We start from the raw sequence: 24,188 nt of genomic DNA on the forward strand, positions 1-24,188 counted from the left end.
AGGAATCCCACCAAGCACATAGAGAACATGCATCTAGGCAAGAATTGAACCCTTGACCCTGGAGGTGCGAGGCCACAGTGCTAACCACTACGCCATTGTGTTGTCATCATATATAGATACCGTTTACCATACCAATTCTCTCCACAAAAGTCGATAAAGGTACATCATATAATCTGATATGGAGAACATGTTTTTATGTTACAATTAATAATCGTAAATGACTGCTGAAATCAAATCTTAGATCTAACCACCTGAGATCGGATTCTACTGTTAAAGCGCCTGGTAACCATGTTTTTTTTATCAGTGTCTTACAACAGGAAGAAGTTTGGCAAATTAATTAACCCTAACGGTCCTCAGATGAGGAATGCAGTCCAATATACTTTAAAGTCAGTGTAGCTTATGAGGACATTCATCTCAAGAAGTTCTGTTGGCTTAACATAAAGGTTCTCAAACATTTCATGATTAGGGACTCTTTAAATTCTAAAGGAAATCCTGCAGACCTCCACAGACCATATATAAATATATTTCATGAACATTATATTTGAAGGTGTGCAATACCTATAGATCATGGAGCGTTTTTCTATCTACCAGCAGAACACATCAGACAGTTATTTTTAGACCTGCTTCTTTTTACGTCCTTGAGCTTTGGAATAAAACTCAATTCAATTCAATTGTCCAGTCAAAGAGAACTGGGTAATAAATCTAATACCTTTGATAATGGTGAGGTGTGATTTCTCACTCCTGTAACTACATTAATAACATTAATGCACCGTACCCCACTTTGGGAACCTGCCGATCTAATATACTAACCACTCTCCCTCTGTATTGACAAGTTCCTGAAAAAGGAACCGTTAAAAAACAGAGTCTAGGAACATGGCATTTTCTTTTGTCTCTGCCTCCCTGCCACATGCCAGCTTGGCATCAGACTGCTGCTATTTCCTTTCATGCTCCAGTCGCCCAAGTGCCACAAATGTTTTATTATTCGTGCACACATTCACGTAGCCTCCCTCGTACAATTTGGCCGCTCCATTTTGTTTGTGCCAGACACATTGTCAGAGCAACGACTTTACATTTCCTTAGCTCTCGGCTCAGACGTTTTTAATGGGCTTGAAAGCACAAGCTGCCTCTTTATTTTCTGCCTTCCAACAGCCATCAACCAGATGTGCCTTCATTTGGGAGAACTTGCACATATTGTAACTAGAATGAGCCGTCATGTAAGAAGACGTCTTACTGCAGCAGGCTGCATGATCTGCTGAAGGGTGATGCATCAGAACAAAATATACAGTTTCTTTATCGTCTTTCGAAATCCAGTGGTTCAGTCGTGAGAGTAATTTAACGCAAGTCCTACAGTCTGTTAATTCAGACAATATGGATGAGTTTGTAGGACCTGGCAGGGCAGCTCATTATTAATTAGTCCCGATGGCAACAAACACCCAGCGTGAGTAGAACTTTAAAGCCAATTGTGGCAATTACAGAGTCTAATAGTATAAGGAGCTAATGAATTGTGAAGCAGAGCTTTAGGTGGCGAACCATGAGGGTTCATTTGCATTTTACTCACTTTGCCTTCTTTTCAAATCAGCCAAACACTTTTTGAACTAAGAGAATGGGATATTTTCCCGAAGTAAGTCAAAATCAATTTCTACCCACTAGTTTCCAGTCTGCCTTACTGGATGTCTGCTAATACAGTTTTTTTTTCCCCGAGATGCATGATGCCATCTTGGTCATTAGGATAGGTGAACACACTTAGGAGTGAGCGCTGGTTGTTCTCTTCTGTACGTATAAGCTAATAGGTGACTGGCTAGTGTCGCTTTGATTAAAAAAAAAGAAAAAAAGATGTAAGCCATGCACTTCCCCCTATATAGGACAGGTCCGCCATGCTTCTCTTGATCCAAAGTCACTGTGTGTGTGAAAAGTGAAAAGGATTTTAAAGTCTGTTTGGATGGGAGCATTAGTCAGCCTTCAGTGTGCACTATAGGACCTCCATGGATGGCTACGACCAAACTGGGATTTGATCTCTTGACCATAGAAGGCATGGAGGTATTGTTTAAATGTTTTTTATATGATAAAAAAATCCTATTTGATACTGGCTTCTTGTCTGCCGTGCAAAGGGCCTGGGTTCAATTACCAGTTAGTGCTCAAACCCCAGCCGTTGGATGCAGTACTGGTCCCAAGGCTGCATTAAATGGGAGGCGTCTGTGAGGCGTCCAGAGTAAAACTTGTACAGAATGGTTGGTCCGCAGCTCTGATGCTGATGTGGTGCTGATGATCCCAGTAGAGGTTCATGCTCATGCTATCCCCTTGTTTCAGGGGATATCAGGGTTACAATTGATCACTAAACTCATGATTCGGATCATACCCCATTTTTTGTCCACATAACAGGTTGTTTTTCAGATCAGCCAAAAAGGAAAACAAAAATATAATTTTTCTTTCCAATATGAGCCAGGATGATTCATATTTTTCATTAGTTAATTGACGTGAAATCAATGTCTAATACTGACTCTTTTCCTTTAAATTAAAATGGGCAGCACTTCATTGGGGGATTTTGTCAGTGTGACCTGGCAACACTGACAAACACCTGCATGCAAGAGAGTTAGATCAGACTAAAACTAAAACTCAATTCGCATGTATTCACAAATATTGTGTAGGTTTCCATTGCGCCTCTGGCAGCTCTATCCCCTCAGGGCCGGGACGTCAGCAGCGGATCGTGTGGGTGCTGTGGGTCTCCATGGATCAGACTTGTTTGTCCGGCACGTTCTATGGATGCTCAGTCAGATTCAGAGATCCGGGGGATCTGAAGGCTCTGAGATTGAGTGTTCTGATACCTTTCTATCATAGCCAGGATTGACTTTTTGTTCAATTTGTGTTGGCTTTTCTGTTGGACCGGCTGGCTGCTCCCCACAGGCGTAGATGAGGTTTGGGTGGCCATGATCCTGTCACCACTTATAATTCATAATCAATCTTATTCAATTCACCTGGCGCTGGTGTTCATGTTGTGGTTGATCGCCGTACAGTGATGATTTAGAATTAAGTTAACCGCTGCCATGTTTCCTTTAGAGTCTTGTCCCTCTCAAGGTTTCTCATGTCATCTCTGAAAGATTTTACCTTGTCACTGTCCAATTGGATTGCTCATTAGCTATCGAAATCTCTGTCTTAGGAGTTGAGTAAAGCTGCAATTTGCAATGTGGCGATTTCTATTGTCAAACACTCTTTACAAACATTATTGAATTAACTTTAATAGGAATCAATTTCACAAATCAGCAGTTGATGAAAAGCGGATTATGAAAAGCTTCATTTGAACAATGAAAGACAACTAATACAATAGGTCAGAGCATCAATAACTAATAGGCATAATATGACTTTTGTCACGCCCTAACAATGGCGTAACTGTTTGCACATGTCTCAGCTGTCAGGTCGTCTTAAGCAGAAACCTTTGAAGTTTGCTGCAGTAACTTGTAGTTAATCGAATGCATTCAGGCATCCATGTGGAAGCGGTAATGTGGCGAACGCTGAAATCAAACGTAAATCTCGCTAACGAAAGACTTATTTATATGTGGTAAACACCAGGGTCTCGCATGATGGATGTAGTTAGCTTCTTATCATTAATAAAGATGTCTACGTTAAAGTTTAGAATTTAAAATTCCAAAGAGTGGCATGCATGTACTGTATAAAGCAGCATATAAGATGATTAATTGAGTGTGGTTAAATCTGATTGTGTTTATTGCATTGTAAAAATGCTGGAATAACTCAGACTTTTCTATTCAATCCATGCTTATGTATCCACATTTAGTATAGATAGATATGTGTAGAGATGAAGTAGTATTGATTAGGTGAAAGTTACAAAGATGATTGCATGTCTCTCAGGAGCCTTCGGGCACGAGGCGAGTACATCCTGGACAGGTTACCAATCCATCGCAGGGCACAGCAGTTAATCCAGCCTACATGTCTTTGGACTGTGGGAGGAAACCAGGGTACCCTGAGGAAACCCCACCAAGCATGGGGAGAAAATGCTCACCCAGACCCAAGGAGAGAATCAAACCCCCGAGCCCGGAGGTGTGAGTCCACCATGCTGGCCTCTACACCACTGCGCCGACCTTATACAAATTAGTTAGGTCTATCAAATATTAGTTTTAATTAGGGCTGGTTATGTGGGCATTTGTGGCTCAGTGGTAGGTTTCTTGTCTTGGAGGGGTCAGTCTCCCATCCAAAATCCCTGCCACTGGATGCAGTGCTGGTCCCAAGCTCAGATAAAATGCCAGCGATGCATCATGGATAGGATGGCTTGTTGTGGCAACCCCTCGACGAGAGATTTCAGCTTCGGCTAACAACAGTATAGGGCTATTTATGTATGTGTATAAGTTGCAAACTTGATTCCTGCTCAAGTCAGATCTGGAATGTACCCTCTAATGTAGTCCTATTTTTTGAATTTCAGGCTATAATAAAATAACAAATAATGCAGCTGACGCAGCGTGGATCTGTCTCTCTAGATATTGCAATTGGATCATTGCCATGTTGATCCTCACTGATGAAACTGGTTGGCATTTTGTCCAGAGGCTTAAAATGGTTTTAAACAAATGCCCCAGGTAATTGGAGACAGCATTTCCAGATCAGGTGAGTGACATCCTATCCGGGTGTGTGTTACTGAAGGCGACGCGCTTGCTGAAGTGTAAGGGCTATCGAACAAGTCAGCACTGGCTTTAAGCAGAGCGCGCTCTTGAAATGTTACCAGACACTGCCTTACAAATGCTGTAACTTGAGCAATTAGCTCTGCTTCTTTAAGCCGTGCTGAGACAAAGCTCTGGACATGGGAGCTTGTTTTTGGTCCTACAGATACCATAGGCACATAAAGGTACTCTGATCAGTGCTTGTGCTCATGCATCTTTGTTAATTCAAACCAATTCATTTTTATTTATGTAGCAGTCTTAATAATTCATATTATCAGAAGGCAGCTTTACAGATATCCATATAATCACATAAGGGGAAAAATACCAACTGAGACGACATGAAGGAGAAATCTTGAGGGAAATCAGATTCAAATGCAATCCCATCCTCTGGGTGACATAAACAGTAATACTGTATAACACTGTTGTATTATACAGTAGCTGTATACTGTTGTACTTCAGTTGTATACTGTAAATCCCACCGTATGCGTTATGACTGGTTATGTCTTAAAATGCATACGGTGGGATAATGACATACCTCACACGAGATTTTGCTGCATAGCTCATACACACTTGCACGTATACATATGAAATCCAGTACACATTTAGATCTCACTGAGCTGAACAACTTTCACATTGCATGTCATGGGCTCTAACAGGAAGTCAGTTATTTTAGGTTGTTTGCTAAATGCACCCAGTGCATTTTGTTATAGTCCTCCTAGGGGTTTTTACGATCAATCTCAAGACATTGAGGATGCTAAATGTTGGAGGTATTTTTGATATCTCATAACCTCCTGGCTAATAACCTCCTGTGTGACATTATATTAAGTGACATCATATTAAGTGACTTCATAGAGTGATGCTTTTTTTTCCAGCATCTGGGGCTTTTTCGTCTAAGCATAAAATTCCCTGTTTTCTAAAATTATGTCATAATGGTATTGGTATGTTCCGTTCAAATGCATGTGCCCACAGTGGCCAATGTCCTTCTGGTGTGCTTGGGTGGCGATAGCGCAGGGTGCTTGGGCCCACTTATCATTGCTTTCAACTATATTTATTACTTTTGAGCTATTACTCTGATTATGAGTGGAACATTATGGTCCATGTAAATGCACCTACTGTATATATGCTCTGTACATTCACCCTAATGCTCTAGGCAGCCGTTCTATCATATTCTCATGGATTTTTGCTCAGCTTATTTGGATAGACATATTTGCCCACCATATTCACACTGGTTCTGACTTTTTAACCTTGTATAATATCCATGTAATCTTTTCCATGTGACTTGAGCATAGATTTTAGCATTTGTAATCATAAGTCACGTTTAGCGCAATGTGGTACGGTGCCATCCACAGGAACCTCACAGCACACTTTATACTGTTCATACAAGGCCATCCTCTTAAGTAACAAATGGTTCTTAGCTTAAGGAGGCTTCAAGCAGACCTAGTATATCAGGATAGACCAGGCAGGGCTGGAAGGCAGACAGCAGGAGTAAAATATGCAACTCAGCATTGAGAGACAAAGAGAGAGTGCACGCAGAGCATAGTATTATGTTATAGCGCTTTAGGGGGCTGTACATTGCACACAGAGTGCAAGCAGTGACTCTGGCATGACTAGCTATGACAACATAACTGATACCAAGAGCCAGAAGGTAACACAGGCATGAGGGCATCCTAGGACATAAAGTGGCCTGCCATTCCACCATCAACAGAGTAAATGCATGAGGGTGGAAGAGCCAGAGCATCTAAACACCCTAGTTTTACGAAAACACTTTATCCTACTGAGCCCTCCAGATTGCCTCCTTTACTCAAGAGAAAAATTATTAACAAAAGGCGTTATTAATATAAAAAGCTTATCAGGCTCGACTTAAAAGACTGAGGCTGCGTCTGAGTCCCAAACACCACTGGCCGACTGTTCGGTAATTGTGCGGTTTTGTAAGAAAAAGGTCTGACCCCTGCTGTAGTCCTTGTTATTCCATTTGCTGGCTTTAGATGAAAAAAAAAAGGTTTAAAGAAATGAAAAATACAAGAGAGCGAAAATAGCTCTGAAATGACTAATGATTAAAAGAAATAATATTTTTTTTAAAAGTTACGTTGGGAGAATCTTCCAACAGATGATTGCAAAACAGGTTTTGCTCCACCTTTTATTCCATACTGACTTCCTGTGGGTTTTTTTTTTTTTTTGGGGGGGGGGGGGGGGTTGGGGTTCTTTGTATTGTATCCATGCGTATTTGGAAAAGGTCAGAGCTTGGCCGGGGACATCACGTTATGAAAGCAGACTTGTTGACTGTTCGACTGTCTGTCTGTAATGCAACGAAACAGTGCTTCTCCTAGATAGGATTTAAGCCGAGACAGAGCAATTTTTGGCTGGACTATCGGTTGGGGAGGGCTGTGATGACTGGCTCAGTACATTTCTGGCTATTTCGAGTGGCTCTGACTCATGGTATCCCTTGGTAACCAAACACACAAGAGGCCAATGAGTCTTTGGCCAGCTTTTTTGGCTGGACAGAGAAAGAAAGGGGGGGGGGTGAATAAAGTGAACAACAAAAACTGACAAGAAATGAAGGTTTGCAGGAGCAGTGTGGGGGGGGGGGGGGGTTAGGGGGGCTAAGGAAAGTAGCAACAGCATGCCAAATGCAGCTTATTACCATGAGAGCAACCGTAATCTCAGCCGCCTTTTCTCGGTCTGTTTATGCGCTCTGTGTCTGACTCATCTCCCCGAGATGGGCTTAGAGAGAAGCAGGGGGCCGCTACGATTTTAGCGCACATCGAGCCAAAGCACCCGGTGGCCCTGCCAGAACTGCCCTTCTGTCTACCACAGATAGGAGGTCCTCTTTAGAGAACACAGAAGTCATTTATTTATGACTATACCTTATTGCTGGGAAGAACCTCGGTGTCAACCTATCTGACAGAAAAATGACTTGTAAATGTGCAGGTTCATTACAGTCCGAAATCTGATGCTGCATCTCAAAAAGCATTGGAGAATTTGTTTGAAATTGTTTTTTGGGGAAAACAAAAAGATTTTGTCTTTCTAATTTTCTAGTCTAGTAGTCTGTGTGAGCCATGTTCTTTCATTGTATTATTTATTTCCCATCTGACATGCTTTCTATTTGGTAGGGATTCAATCATAGCAGTGTCAGATTATGAATGAAAAGGATATTGTCAGTAAGAGGAAAGGGAAATCATCATCAGATAATAATGACGACTAGGAGACGGGCTTTAAGAAATCTGCTGTTCTTCATCTTGTGTCATTCTCTTCAAATTGATGCGGTTTAAATGGAGTTTGAATAATAGGCTTGACATCTTCAATGTAGATGTTATGCAATCCTGCTGATATTGCTGTGGAAACGCCGGGTGGGAGGAATATAATGCCATCTTGGCAAATTAAAGGGCAGCCAAGAGACTTGGCATGCTGCAGCCGAGACTGTATCCTGTGGGCCAGGGAGATCACAAATTCCTCGCAGGATTACAGGATTAAGAATCTGAAAGTTGATGCAGTTTCTCACAGATGGGGAAAATAAAAAGGACACGGCTGGCAGAAGGGTGAAGCACCATTCTAGCATGCCCTGCTTTAATTAAAAGCTACTGATTGAATGATATTGGAGAAGATTAGAGCGAACGATGACTCCTGAACACACGCATACACACAAGCCATCCTTGGACCCTTTCCCATACCATGCTGAGTTTATAATAACTGAGCGTGATTGCAGCAGCTGCATAAGGTAGATAAAGGTCCTGTCTGTATTCTTTTGATGAGAGGGAGGATGAGGAGTTGCTTGTGTGCTGATTGCAAATGTGAGGAATGGCAAAGAAAGTAGTTGTAGATAGTGCTAGAAGGTTTACTGCTCGAGTTTTTTTTTTTTCTTTTTTTTTTTTAGGTTTTACAGATGGGCTGCCAAGTTGCCTGTGGATGCCGATGTGGCTCTTTCTTAATACTGCAAAATCTTGGTTTAAAGATACTATCTCTCAGGGTGACATTCACCCCCTTCTTTCAGCTTTTAGTAGTGTTGCAATCTGAAACTGAAATGGACTTCACTGGGATACGAAAAGTGTCTCTCTGTGTGGTCATGGTGGTGGTGAGGAGGGCAATACATCAATGATTAACACATTTTTTTTTTTAAAGAGAGCAGGTAAAAAGGTATTTTGGTGAAAGCTGTGATTGGTATATAATTTTTAAAGGTCCTACCCATATTTTACTCTTTCTTTAACAAGTCAGCACAGGTCTCAGAGCTCCCCAAAGCATGTCTGTTAATGCTCCAGCTGAAAAACTCCTTGGATTAAGCATTTTCTCACACCTCATATTTCCATCTCTCTGTTCTACTCCTTTTCTGAGCGTGCCGTTTCAGTGTCTAATTAAATGAGCTACAAATTGGCTGAACCATGCTATATCAGAGAACAGCAGAGGACACAGCTGAGCAACAAGCTAGGAAGGTGATTTTCTTATATAAGGTCACATTAGGGATGAAATCTAACTGGCTTGCTAATAAAAAAAAAGGAAATTATTGACAAACTGCAGGGAACGTATTTTAATTTGTTGTTTGTTCAAGCACACTGGAGACCGATGTCTTATATCAGAATATTATGTCTAAATATGACTAGGAAGGCAATTTAGGAACACCACTTAGCGTACTGGATATCTTTGGACTGTAAAAAAAAAGGATCAGTCATTCATTGGATATAGAGAATATAGCACTCTGCCTAGATGAGACTGTTCTTTGAGGGGTGTTGTTGTCAAGATGGTTCTCAAGGGTTTCCCAAGCATTGTTTTGCGTCCCAGTAAAGTCTATTTCTGAGTTTGCAAGTAACGGGGTTTGCGAGTGTTCCGCAAGACGAGCAAAAGTTTTTAATTAATTTTGACTTGGAAAACAAACAAGTCTTGGTTTACGAGTACAGAGTATAATGTATTACGCATGCGCTTCTTGTTTTGACGCAGAGATTCACATAATCACAACTGAGCCAATGGTTTTTCTCTCTCTTGTGCTGCGGAATTGTGGGTAATCGTCTCCCCTTCTGGGTCTTAGTGCGCATCTCCTACTGGTATGATTAACATATTTGTGCATGTTTACTGTTTACTATAACACTGTGACCAGGTGTGTGTGCGTAAAACATATTTTATTTCGTGTCTGTTGGCGTGTGTGTACAGCGCGCGTGTAAAGCAAAAGTAAGTCTCATTAGAGAGGTTAAAGAATCATTTTCTGTCTCTGTATCAGTCTGCTCTTTGTGTCTGTGTGCACGCAATTTGTTTTATTTTTACTTTATATTTTGTGTTAATTATTTTTATGTATTTATTTTTTGGGGCTATGGAACGAATAATTTGAGTTTCCATAATTTCTTATGGGAAAATTCGTTTTTAGGTATACAAAAATGTTTTGAAATATGTGCCCGCTTCCGGAACGAATTGTGCTCGTAATCCAAGGTTCCACTGTAATGTATTCATCTTTTCTGGTTGTCAATTCTTATGACTTCTTTCATGTTACTCTTACAAGCATCAGGCTTCAGGCTTATCTGAAATGTTTACAGTGCAGGGACTTAAACACACGAGACTCCAAGATACTAAATGATACTCTTGTGTTGTAATCCGAGTCGTGCCACAAGAGACCGTGCCAAAGATTTTAACCCATGATGTGTGTTTTTACTTCACAAAGAACCTCTTTGTGGAGCAGTTAGTAGCTGGAGAAAGTGAGACACACTTTTGCCTGCATGTTTGTTTTTTCAAGCGCCTTAAATTTTTTAACCTGGAGAGCTAACAAAAGTAAGAAAAATAAAACCCCACTCAAATGTAGAAAACGCGTAGTTTGTTTGAACATGTTTTGAAAGGATACTGTAAGTCTGTGAAACTCATGTGAATCTAGATGTAAACTAATCTGTAACCACAATACAGACTGCTAGATGTCAGCTGCAGTAAAATGGAAGCTGACCCGCTGAAAAACAAAGTTGTGGTTTAACTTCTTTACCGCTTGTAGCTGTTGGCTTTGAAAACAGGATGGCTTCACAGAACTTATCGTTATATCAAGATGCTGATCTTGCAATACCTTATTCAAACCACAAACTCTTAAAGTCTTACACAATTATGCAAAATATGTACATGCTTTTCTCTAGGTGTGTCTCACTAAGGGAGGAATGGGGTCAATACTGTGCTAGATGTTACGGTGTAGATAAAGATAGTGGTTCAATCTGAATATTTCTGTATTATTACACCAAAACCAGCAAACCTTTTTTTGTGCAAACATTAAACTTGTTTGTCATTAAAAAATATTATGTTTTAATGTATTAAAATGTTATTTCTACTAATAATTTTCTCTGTTTCCTTTAGACCTATGAGAGGCCTTTCAGAGTTGTGGCTCAAAATGACAACAACATGATGGATGTCCTTGGGGAGAACCTGAGACCAAAACACGAGCCCAAATCTGACATTCACCAACTGGATTGGACAAAGCCCGTATTAAGAGAATCAACATCCCAAGGGGACCAAGGGAGAGATCCGGAATCAAAACAAGAATCAACATTCAATAACAAGAGCCTTCTGTCAGAGGTCAACACCCCTTTCTCAAAGGCGCAAGTTAAAAAGGTCACAGAAGGTTCATCTGGAAGTCTGTTTGCTACGGAAATGACTTGTCCAGGTTCTGACTCACAGGCTACTTCTCCAGCTGATATAACAATGAGTGCACTAGCAGAATCTAATATGTTGATACATTCCTCTTTAAGTAAAGAAAGAGATTTGCAGGAGGTCACTGAGCAAGTCTTTGGGAACATTAAAAGGAAGTATGGCAGAAGGGCTCTGACCACCCATAATGGAGACCTGCCCTGGGCAAAAAAGACTGACAAAGAAAGTGAGAAAACAGCTCAAGACAATATGAAGAATAAACTGTTTAACTCAGAAAAAAATGAGACTCTGAGGGAGGAGGTAGAAAAATCAATAAAGAGGCCAGAAGAAGATTTCAAAACAATAGCAAACTGTGTTCCACATCACACAGATGAACTTAAAAGCAAAAAGAAGAAAAGCAGAAGATTAACTGATGATGACACCTTTTTGGAGCACGTACAAACCACACAGACAGTAGAAATAAAAGATAAGGCTGACCAAGGTGCTACGAAACCTAAAGAAGCAAACAAAATGGAATTGAGTACAGGAAAGCAATTTGCGCTAGATTCACAGAGGCTAGGGGAAGAGAGTGCATCAGCAGGGGCAACTGTGGAAATTTCTGAGAATAGGCACAAGAAGAAACCAGTCGGGAGACAACAATCATTGATTGATCCAGAGAAGCAAGCAGATGGGAGGCAATCAAAGTTCAAGGACAGATTGGTTTATTTGAAATCTAAGAGCTCTGCTCCCCACACCGACCTTAATCTGGCGATGCCCATTGAAGAGCCACCCTCTGCTTTCCCCATTACACCATCCAGCCCACTATACACCAACACAAACAGTCTGACCGTCATTACACCCATAAAGAAAAAACGGGGTAGACCTAAAAAACAACCACTACTTACTGTTGAGACAATTCATGAAGGAACATCAACCAGTCCTGTTAGTCCGATCAGCCAGGATTCGCCGAGCATGTCAAAGAGGCGGAGGAAGAAACATAATTTATCAAAAATAATGCAGCAGGTCTTAAATGATTCCCCAACATTACCAGGTGGGAAATATAAAAGATCAGGTCAGGCTGGTGTCCTTAAAAAGAAACCGACTAAGAAAGTGAAACTGGTTAAAATGCAGAGCATTTTGAATGAACTTCTGTCCTCTTCAAGCACTAGTAATCTGGCTCTTAAATCTAGTGTTCCGGTTTCCAGTGCCGTGTCAACTGTGGCATCGACAATTGAAGCCCGTTTAGGCAAGCAAATCAACGTCAGCAAACGTGGGACTATTTACATTGGCAAAAAACGAGGGAGGAAGCCTAAAGCTGAGCTTCAGCCTCAGCAAGACGAGCACAAAGCCAATGATGAGCACTTGTTGCCTGTTTCAAGTCCGTTCGAGAACCTTCTAGTGCCTTCTAATTCATTATTAACAACCAGAATGCCTTCTCCCAGGGTCATGCAGTCTCTCTCAGCTCAGTCCTTAGCAGGTGGACTGGCATACCATGCCACCACAGAAACCAGCCAGCATGACCTGAAGACCATGCCAAATCTACAGCCTATCAGTGCTTTGCCCACAAAAACTCAGAAGGGTTTGCTCAGCAGTAGTAACTGGAAACTCTCTCCTCCAAGACTTATGGCCAACTCGCCATCTCATCTGTCTGAAGTGGCATCCATAAAAGAGGTCACCCTGTCTCCAGTTAGCGAGTCCCACAGTGAAGAGACAATCCCAAGCGATAGTGGCATTGGTACTGACAATAACAGCACATCAGATCAGACAGAGAAAGGGCCAGCATCCCGCAGGAGGTACTCTTTTGATCTTTGTGGTTTTGAAGCAGCAGAGGCTGCTGTGCTGGAAGCTGCAAATAAAACAACCAGAGGGCACTATCAAAAGCACGCAACATCAGTGGCTATGGAAAATTTCCTTGCTCAAGAAAGCCTCAAGAAACAGAAACATCGAAGGAAGCGGAAGGGTCTTACAAGCAGGGATGATCTTCAGTTTCTGGCTGACCTTGAGGAACTTATTAACAAGTTCCAGTTCTTCCGAATTTCCCATCGCAAGTTTTACCATGAGAACTCTTACCCCAGTATTTTCCGCCTAAACTTTGACCACTACTACCCTATGTCTTACTACCCATACGATCCTGTGCACTATCTTCGCAGGAGTTCTGAAAAGTCCAAGAGAAGACGTGGCAGGCCAGCCAAATCAGCTGAACCTATAACGAAGATGCCTTTTATTCAAGGGTTCGGCTACTCAGCAGCCAGTGGCAATTACTATGCACCCTACGCAATGCCTTACACAGCCATGCCTCTTGCCACAAGTATGATGAACATGGGGTATTATGGGCAGTATCCTCCTCCTTTGTATTTGTCCCATGCACTTGGATCTTCAGGCACGCATCTCATGCGGCCTCCGGTTCCTCCACCAAAGTTCCACTCCAGTGGGTTATCTAGCCTCTCCACTGGCAACAGGCATAGAATGAAGAACTTACCCCATGAGATGTCTTCTCCCAGGATGGCTGAAACGCATCATCCGTCAAGCAGCTGTTTGGCTAGTGTGTGTCTCCACAAACGCAAACATAAGCATAAGCACAAGCATAAGGAGGATCAGCACACAGTCCCACAGAGAGAGAACCTTGGTGGACTCTTTAGCGGAGCATTACCGCTTTCTAAGATAAAGGACAAGCAGAGGAGCCAGCAAAGTATGGATACTTCATCTAAGCCATCCAGGAACTACTTTGAAGTAGACACACTCTCATCGTTGTCCTTATCTGACTCTCAGAACTGTAAACATCCTCGAGAAGAGCCACTGAACAACTTCCTGAACATGTGCACTAAGCAACCACATGAACGGCTGCGAGCCAATCAGGAGCAGCCACTGGACCCATTCAAGGGCCAGCACTTACAAGATGAGGGTTTGCGCATCAGGAGTAGGAGGCATAGTTTGGAAGAGTTGGCAGCATATAGTGAAGGGGGCATGGCGTCTTTCCAGAACGACACAGAAGACAGGATGAAGCAGATGTACCATTGTGGCAACGCAGCCATCGCAGGTCAGGAGATTTTAGATTTTGTATTTTTTCCATTAGGCATAAAAATCTGTTAAGTTGAAAATAGCATGTGATATTAAAATTGAATTGTAAATTTATGGCTACAACTTTTTTTTTTTTAAGAAATAGACCAAAAATGCTCATTGAGTACTTTGTATATTGTAGTCGGAACATCTGGCAAGGCAAGCGTAATGCATGGATGGAGACAACTATAATTCACAAATTTCTCCTTCCTCCCTTTTCACCTTTGTTACTTGCCAATGGTTTTCTTAGAAATATATTATTCACACATTTTGATTTACTTTCTACTGACATGCAATAAAACCCCTCTCCCCATATAAAAAGAGTTGGCCAGCAGCCAGCGTTTTAATGAATCCAGCCTACTCCAGTAGAGGGGAATTGCAAGCCCAAGGCTCAGCTAGATTACATTTTTGCTCCTTGGGGAAAATAGGAGGATGAGTCACATACTGCCTCGGCTGTACTACTATCCACCTCTATGAATTAATACTAAATTTGAAACACCTTGAAGCCGTAATAGAGCACTAAGGTGCACATCATGCTCAGGTTTACATGCGATTCGGATTCAGGATGTCTTTCAGTGTGTTTTGACAGCACAACCAATTACTAACCCTGCCTTTTGTCTGCCTTGACACCAGCCATACTAAGAGATGTTTAGCAAGTCATTTATGTCAACAAATTTGCTTCACTTAATTACAATTAATTAGTTCTCTTCGCCACAGCTTCGAGACACAACTATACGCTCCCTAGGAAGACGGTCATTCATTTACACTTATGCTTGTAACTTGGTTTTTCTTAACCTAAATTAAAAGCATTGCTGTAGTAAATCAAGTGCCACATTTATTACTTTAGGCTTGAGGAAGCAGGTCATTTTCATGTTTATTATGAGCTGTAATTATACAGAAAACACCTTCAAGCATATTTACTACCTGATGGCCGCATGTTGTTCTGTGCAATGTTCAGCCTGTAACTTGCATTAAAAATGTGATATTCAGCGAGGCACTTAGCAGATGTAGTCATTTCAGTTCAGTGAGAAATACGACCCAGTGGCAAGCTTCTGAAAGCTTTCTTGTGCCTCATGTAGCACTTTTCACATACTGTATGGGCCAGATTGAGCTGATGGAAACTGAATGTAAAGTTCTTGCAGTCCAATAAACCCAACTTACCTAGGGCCTGCTTGCTCTTTTAACTTTATGCATCCTGATTTTCTTGGACATGAATTAAACTCGTGCTTTGCAGTTTTTTTCTAGGTCCTTATGAACAGTTTTCTATGCAATGCATTTTTTAGATAATAATCATATTTCCTAAATCCTCTGCCTTTTTAAAACACATCCTCATAATCATTTCCTATTTCTCTACCACAATGACTGTTAATAAAATTAACAGTGTGCAAGCACAAGCATAGGTGTATATGTTACATTTTGTATTTCTTTTTTTCTTTGTTTTTCGTTTAAAAAAAATGGTTTAGCTTCAAAGAATGAAATTTTGTTAGCGTGCTGATGGGAATGGGGCCTCCACCGAAGTGCCGAGACTGGAGTTGCAGGACAGCAGCAGGGTGAAGCCATAAATTGGTTTCACTAATGAAAACATTGTGTGCAGGATGCAGGTAGAGGTTTCAGGGGATAAATGAGTTGTGACGCTCCCTTTGAAAATGAATGTGGTTTTTTTTTTCCTTTCCTCCCTTCTTGATTTGTCGGCATTCGGAGAGACTCATTGAGGGTCCGAGTGATAAACCTGGGCCAGAGAGGGAGGGCTTTGCCATTCATGCTGGCCGTTTATTACTTTATTGAAACCAAATGAGCAACCTCCTTGCCTCGGGTTATTGACCCAGAAAAAGGTTTTAGCGTTCTGCTCATTTTTGCATGGTTTCTTCATCATCCTTCAACGTGGAGCCTATTTACTAGGCGAAATTTTACCCTCTAATATGCATTTAAAAAATACAATAACAACAGGCTCCAGGCATGCATCTGACATGGTGCTGCTATCTTTCATGTATTCTGTAATGTTCTATGTGTGCACTGTAGAAGTGGGAGTCAAAGTTTTTCAATTTTAACATGGAACTAAATACAGTTGCGCTTATCCTGGTCCAGAAATGCAAACCGCTGTCAAAATATCTTTCACAATTGTCTTATTTGTTTCCTTGGATGCCTAACCAGATGGACTGGCACTCAGCAAGAAGGAAAAGTAAATGAGTGCGCTCTCCAGAGACATAAGGGTCTAGGGGAGATTTTTTGATGCGGAACACACATTTTATGCAGCTTTCCGCTGTCTGAACTCATTTCAGACGAGGCTGCCAGAAACCCAACATTTCCTGTGCTCTGGGCTTCCTTCCAGGGCTCTGACGCAAAGTGGAGAGGCAGTAGATTAATCACTGATGTATCTGAGGCCACCTAGTTTATTACTCACACTTCCAGAGCTGTCTCTTCGGTACAGAGGTGAACTTTGGGTGCTTGCACAGAAAAAGAGAGAGCGGGAGATTAGAGGGATGGCTCCACGTGCGCTAATTAAACGCATGGATGTACGTAGTTATGCGCGAGTCGAGTGTTAAGTGCTTTGTAGCTCCATAATTCTTTCTGCACAAGTCATGTAATTTAAGTGTATCTTTGTGTTTGGTCATTTAGATTAATTCTGGTAGTGAAATACATTTAAATGCTTGTCGAAAATTGATATATAGTTCGAAAAAGCAAGATCTATCTTGGGCGGCATGGTTTGGTAGTGGTCAGCATCGTGGCCTTGCACCTCCAGAGTCGAGGGTTCGATTTCTGCCTCGGTCTGTGAGTGTGGAGTTCAGTTTCCCGTGCTTGGTGGGTATTCCTCCCACAGTCCAGAGACATGCAGATCAGGCTAATTAGCGTTCCCAAATTGCCCATAGTGTGTGCCTCCTGGGATATGGTCCAGGCGCCTCACCACCCTGGATAGGCGGTATAAGAGATGAATGAATGAATACCTATCTTACATGCTATTATTTACATCTGGCAGTGTGGGTGTAACCTGATCTAATATTTAATCTACTATTTCAGTCTTGTTTGACAGATCATCCCATGTTGCACATCATCGTAACTCTCTCATACAATTTGTAACCATTTAAACTCTTTCCTTCAACAGAACTGGGCTCCTACAATAAGAGGTACAAGCAGACAGAGATTGAGGAGATGCAGAGTGACATGAGGAAGAAGCATGCGTTCTCCAAGATCCTCACCAGCAAGAGAAGCCTAGACCACGTCAACAAGATCCTGAAGGTCAAGAGGCTCCAGCGGCAGGCCAAGACAGGCAACAACGTGGTGAAGAGGCGGAGAGGGAGACCGCGAAAGCAGACAATTGTCCCAGACGAAGACTTCTTGGCTCAGATGCCCGTGCTGGAAAAGTGCATGGACTTTCCAGGTAAAAGGAACCTCCCAAGCAGCCCGATGCTCACCCAGCCAGAGTTCTCCAGCCAAGACTCTATCGCAGATGCCATTGAGGCAGTGGTACACCAGGCCCGAGCGCAGCCCAATCCACAGATGGCTAAGCCCTACCCTAAATATCAGCCAGAGGAGCAGGTAGAGCGTCCAGCACGGCGAGGCAGGGCGAGCAGAAGGGACGAACCAGCTTCTCATTAAGAGTTTCATTAACAGTGCACTGTGAGTTTGACTTGCACTCCAACCTTTGGATATTTTCTAGGCATTATGGTTGTCTTTTCTTTTAATCAGCTCTACTGAACTGGGCATTCTGTGAGAATCATGAATGTGGTCTAAAAAGTGCCCCTTTCACTTTGTATATGCCGTCACCGCAAGCTCTTTTTTTTTCTTCTTCTTCTAATTTTTTTTTTTTTTTGTAATGGAATTGTTCTTGTGCTGAGCTTTTTACTTTCCCAAAGCCCATAAGGATTTTAAAACAATGGCTATAGCCATGATCTTACCAGCAAGTGTAAATGAAAATGGAAAAAAAAAGAAAAAAAAAAAAAGTTTTTGAACTTCTAATAGAGTACTGTGCACTTTTGGGGTTTCTTTGCCTTTTTTGGTTCTCTTAAGTCAAAGCACAGTTATTATAATAAAGATCAGTGTCATAAAACTGGTCAGTTCACACACACAAACACACACACACACACACACACTTACATACTTACTTACTTGCCTGCGCTCAGGTTTGTTCCGGGCATGAACTAATGGCAATACCCTTGAATTGAATGAGACTCTTCTACTATCTTCGATGGCTATAGTTTAACTGTACATAGAAACGTAATCTACAAACATTACAAAGTGAAAGTATTTTAGATTTACCTGTACTGTCCTCATATCAGCTAGAAAACTGTACAATATTCAAATAATGTTTTAACCAAATACTAGACATAGATGTGACATACAAAAGCTTGTGTTCAAATGGAAATGAAACCTACAGTATTTATTAATCACAGCCATAACGAAGTGGATGCATCACAGATTGAAGGATTGTATTAGACAATGGCAGTGTGTAAAGTCGAACCTTCAAAAAAAAAAAAAAACATTAGCTATATACATTATATGATATACTCCGTTCATCATGCATGGGAAAAAAAAACAACAAATCCTATTCTTGCATTTAAAAGCAACACAGCACTTACTCCAGTCTCCTTATACGTGTTACAGATTAGTATTACACATCGTCAGTGATTATTTTTTATCTGAATAACCAACAATATCTGGAAAGTATTTTTTAGTAATATCGGTTAATATCGGTCAGTTGCTTGCCAAACACAGTAACTGGGTTGCCTTTTCCAGAGTCTATTTGAAAAACGTGCCTGCTCATAGTAGTAATATTAAAAAAAAAATGATATTACTTTATTACTTATGAAGTAATCGAATATATTGACGTAACAGTCAGTATTAGATATCCACACAACCAAAGCTTCAGTCGTGTCGTAGTTCATATTATAGTTGGATTTTTTTTGTCGTTGTTGTTTTTTTTTTTTTGTTTTAGAAAGTGTAACATGGAAATGTGTGGATCCGAGATGTTAGACTTCATTACTGTATACAGCTTAGCATCTGAATCCAGGCTTCAGTCTAGTGCAGTGTAGAGTGCTACGCTCTCTTTTAGAAAATGTACGTTTAACTGGTCGTGACGCGGAAAGCGCCGTCGTGTGGTTTTTATTTCTCAGCTGTTTCATATATGTGCCTTATGTTTGTCAATAAGTCCATAACATTTCAGCTACAGGGAACAACGAATGGCAAGAAATAACGTTTAACTTACGCATATTCTCTATATTCTCAGTATCCAGACATGATCATGAATGTACATAGCGTCCGCTCTTTCTCCTGCTCCTTAGATCTGAGATTGTTTAGACGCACTTACGCAGATAAGATGAGAAGGGTCTTATTAAAACAATCCGCTCTCTAGGTAGCTACCCGGTCTGGTATCGATTGGAATCGAAGTGTGTGTGTGCGTGTAAAAACGTGACATTCAGGCTGAACAAGGCCGAACACATACAAAAATAATTCAAATTAAATAAATTTTCCAGTGTTTAAGGGTTATCCGACGTTTGCGTTCTAAATTACTATGCATCGGGTTCTACCTGCAAATTGACCGACAAGAAATGACCTATTAATTTTTTTTTTTATCTTTTTAGTTTAATTCATCAAAGTGGTCTTATTGAAAAGAATCCGTATCCTGCATTTAATTTTTTTTCTAGAAATTTTAGTTTTTTCGCAAAAACAAGTGACTATCATTTCTTTTTTTTTCTTTTTTATTAAAATCTTAATGCTGCATAGGGCAGAAAAAAATCAGCCACCGAGCAGCTGGGAGCCTTAATCATGCAGTCAACAAATGAAACCCCGTAAAACATTACAATCAGCTGTCTGTTACTTAACAGCTCACAAAACAAAGTGGACCCTTCTTCTGTTAACCGGAAATTAGAGCGTACCGTAGCCAGAAGTTGAAGATTGCGCAACTCGTTTTTGCCAGAGCAGAACCCGGAGTCAGGCTACGAGCCGAGTTAGATCCGAATCAGATTTGGCAGCTATCCCCCTCTGCCTGTGGTACTACATCGGACACTTCAGCATGTCTCCTGTTCAGGAGACGGCACCTCGAACCGCCTGGAACGTTTTGCCAAAAATAAAGACATCCATCGCTCAGTTGCTATACTGAAAAAAAGAGTAAACCAAATTCTATACAGTAGCAGTATTCCAAATCAGTACCATCAGTCTTTAGTTCATCGAGGAGGAGTTAATAGCAAGGTGTTTGGCAGCTCATGTTTTCTCTACCAGCTGATAAAATGGTGCCTTGTGAAATTAAGGTGTTTATTTTGTTTCCCTGTTCCCCCCGCCTTACATTCAGGCTGTTCAACAATAATCCTAACTCATTGGGCTGTTTTGTGTTATGTAAATATTGTGAAATCAACTTCACGATCATGTTCATGTATTAAGCTCGAAACGCTATTGAAGAAATTCCAGTGCAGGTGAAGAAGTATCAATCGAATGATAATGTACTCAATAAGGGCACAAAATGAGCTAAATTTCTCATGATCTTTTTTTTTGGTTTTTCTTTTTTTTTGGTTTTTCTTTTTAATACGTAAATACGTAACTATGACCATTTTGATAATGCTTTACATTTTCTGAACCTGCATGCCCTAATCGATTGTATGCACACCAATTTTGAAGAATATCGGATTTCAATTTGGAGATCTTATACATCGTTTGATAAGTTTTTTGAATAACTAGTTTTTAATTCATGAAACATTTTTGTAAATTGTATGAATATGAAAAAAAAAGCAATTAAAGGACATATATAGGAAAGAATAAATATTGAGATACGCAAGCATATGCATTGTACATAAATGTATGTAGGAATACGCCCTCATGTTTTTTGTGTACCTGTGTATACAGACGTTTAAAGATATGTATACTGCATTGTACATATGTACATACATTTAAGCTTGCATGTGTTTGGTCATATTTGTTGTTCATGATCTTGTAGAGAGTCCTTTTTTTATTATTTCTCTTTCAACTTCAACTTTTTGTGCAACCATCTCAGTGCAGTATTGAGCACTTAAAGACATTTGATCTCGCTCATGTCATTCATTGTGCAAAAAAAATAATAAAATGAAAAGGAATTTATCAACTTGATACTGATCTGTGTTATTTGTTTATTTATTTATTTATTATTTTTATTTTTTTACAGTTGTCGGCCTTCACAAGCAGATACTGTGTTCAGGCAATTTGCCCCCTCAATTCACAGTTCCCTGGAAAAAAAAGTAGTTTTAACACCTAGATAAAGAAAAAAAAAAACATTCTACTCCTCAGTGACTCTTGAAAAAAACTAAACCTTTCAGTTGGTGTAATTTAGAATGTAATGCACATCACAGTTGTGCAACACACCCTGAATCTGTAACCATATAGTGTTGCTGAATGAATCCCACTGCCGTCTGTACTTCACACATCTGCTGCTTATTGCCAAAACATTTTACTAGATAGTGTGCATGGATGACAAACCTGATTCAGATCTTTTCACAATCAGGAACACAAGGGGAGGTGATGGGGTGATAAAACAAAAAAATTTTTTTATATGCGCATTACAGTATATAATCTCACTGATAAACAAATCAGGAAAGACAAAAAGCACTAACAAGACTTGAATAATATCCTTTATGTGCAATGCAAAAACAGAACCCCTCAAAGCTTAATAAATGTTAGCAAGCAACCTCCTAGTGCAAATATAATCCACTGAAATACACATCTTCTAATTCTATTATTTCTCCCCACATCGTAAAACAATGCTGAAAGAATCAATAATATCCAATAATCTCCTTTGAATAGTTAATATTGAGATGTGTCTGCTACTGATGCAATGTAACGCCTTCATAATCCATCTGAGGATTTTTGAGGCTGGTAACTCTTTAAATGAACTTCTCCTCTGCAGCAGAGGTAGGTTTTGCTTTTGCTTTTCTGTAAAAGTCTTCACGAGAGCCAGTTTCATCATGGTGCTTGATGGGTTTTGCAAATGCACTCGACAATACTGTTCTTGCAAGGACTATTCCCGAACAGCTGACGTTCATGTCTGAAAAATCAAACTATTGCCTTTTGTTAATGTTGTTACTTAATTACCTAATGCCATTTTCTGGTGTCCAAATTTTGACTGTACTTGTTTATTTTTCTTGTTCTGTAATAATACTTAACTAGAAAACTAGAAATCATACAGTATCATGTGCTCTAATATTATTAAAGCTACTGCCTTTTCAATCCAAGTCGGTTCGATTCCTGGGCAGCCAAAATGCGGACGCTCAGAAATTCATGATTTCTACAGTCTTGAATTTTTATATTAACTATTTGCAAGACAATTTAAAATATCTAAATGTCGTCATGTTAACCGATAACCTGATGTAGAATTGACTTTTAAGGCTTTATACGAGGGGTGTTCAAGTCAAACCGGGAATAGCAGAACATAGTTATGAGAGTAACCTACCTTTATTTCTCTATATAATCCCCTGCTACACTAATGCACTAATCTCACTGTTTCACTAGTGCTCAGATACCATCAAGGTAGAACTTTTTATTTTAGTACACCAGACACCATGTCTGAAAATCTGGCTTCTGGAACTCTTCCAATGGCCCAAACATGTGGAAATGGTCAGGACTGTATGGGGGGATGTGGCAATAACTCCCAGCCAAGTTCTTGTAATGTGCAAGTGGCGTTCGTGATTGATCGTGTGTACAGTAACGGCTGGTATCTTCTTTCACAGATGCTTTCTTTGAAATGTTCGCACCATCATTGAAGTTTGTAATGTAATGTAAGTTTTACACCTTCATTCACAAGAAAGTTCATCACAAATCCTGGAACGCCCCTATATAAGTAATAAAACAGGTAATATTTATTTTAAAAAAAATCACATGACATGCCTGTAAACGCAAATAGATGCAAGCTCTCCTAATTTATTAGACGGAATCTGATTACAGAGAAAAAAGCTCATTCGAAATGAAGCTCCATTTCGCCAAGTACATCATGCTTGTGTCTGTGCAATCTGTAGTGGTGGGCAGTGTAGTAGAGGGAATCCCCATTCCCCAAGGTCTACACCTCATGCTCTCCCGTCATTGTATTACTTCAGCACTGCACAGGAGAGATAAATGGATTGGGCCGCGTCCCGCCCGTTGGTTGGTGGAAGCAAAGTGAAAAGTGCCTCACCATAGGCCTGTGCCGCTCTGTAAAATTCCTGTTGCCATGGCAGCTGGGTGAACTGCCCAAATATTCTGGTGCAGTGCTTGGCTCGGATAAAATGTCTCAACTCAATCTGGTGACTGCATAAAATTAAAGCACAGAGATGAGCAGGCTGGTGCTCCTGTGAGATCTGCGCTCACGGTCTTGAACTCGGCAGCAAGAATTATCGTCATGATTTACCACTGTGTTTTCAAGGAACGACAGATAAAAAAATCTGCTTTAAAAAAATCTTATTATTACACATGGGAACTAAAAGTAAGCTCTGCACCCATGTTTTTTTACGCAGTTGGCCAACCATGTGTCAGCAGCAGATACAAGTCAAGAGCAAAAAAAAAAAAAAACTTTCATACAGGTGACCATGGCGGTGCTGTTGGTGCCAGATGGGCTGGCTTAATTGTTTCAAAAACTGCTGATCTCTTGGAAATTCTGTTAATATGTTTATGCACCATAATCTCTAGAGTTTACAGAGAATGGTGCAATAAATAAATCCATCCATCCATTCAGTGGGCACCAGTTCAGTGGGTGAAACATCCTGTTAATTAACAAGTTGAGACCAGACTCAGAATAGACTAGAAATAACTATAATAACTAAAATAAGCACTCTTTAGTACCATGCTGATCAGAAAAGCAAAACCGATACACATAAATCGATATATAATAAAAATCAGTCTGTAGAACCCCTGCTCACTAGATGATTTCTGTTTATTTGTTTGTTTTAGCACCATTTTTCGTGTCTA

General features: G+C 40.5%; 1 protein-coding gene across 2 annotated transcripts in view; it reads left to right on the forward strand.

Moving 5' to 3' along the window:
* Positions 1-21,356, forward strand: part of setbp1 (SET binding protein 1) — a 61,127-nt gene extending 39,771 nt beyond the window's left edge. For both annotated transcript variants that reach the window (XM_053480914.1, XM_053480913.1), the window contains 2 exons: positions 10,968-14,274; positions 17,395-21,356. In XM_053480914.1, coding sequence (XP_053336889.1) covers positions 10,968-14,274; positions 17,395-17,888 — 3,801 coding nt within the window. In that variant the 3' untranslated portion in view covers positions 17,889-21,356. The remainder of the gene's footprint in view (positions 1-10,967; positions 14,275-17,394) is intronic.
* Positions 21,357-24,188: the final 2,832 nt, after the last annotated feature.

The sequence above is a fragment of the Clarias gariepinus genome, chromosome 21, assembly GCF_024256425.1.
Source record: "Clarias gariepinus isolate MV-2021 ecotype Netherlands chromosome 21, CGAR_prim_01v2, whole genome shotgun sequence".
Taxonomy (NCBI): domain Eukaryota; kingdom Metazoa; phylum Chordata; class Actinopteri; order Siluriformes; family Clariidae; genus Clarias; species Clarias gariepinus.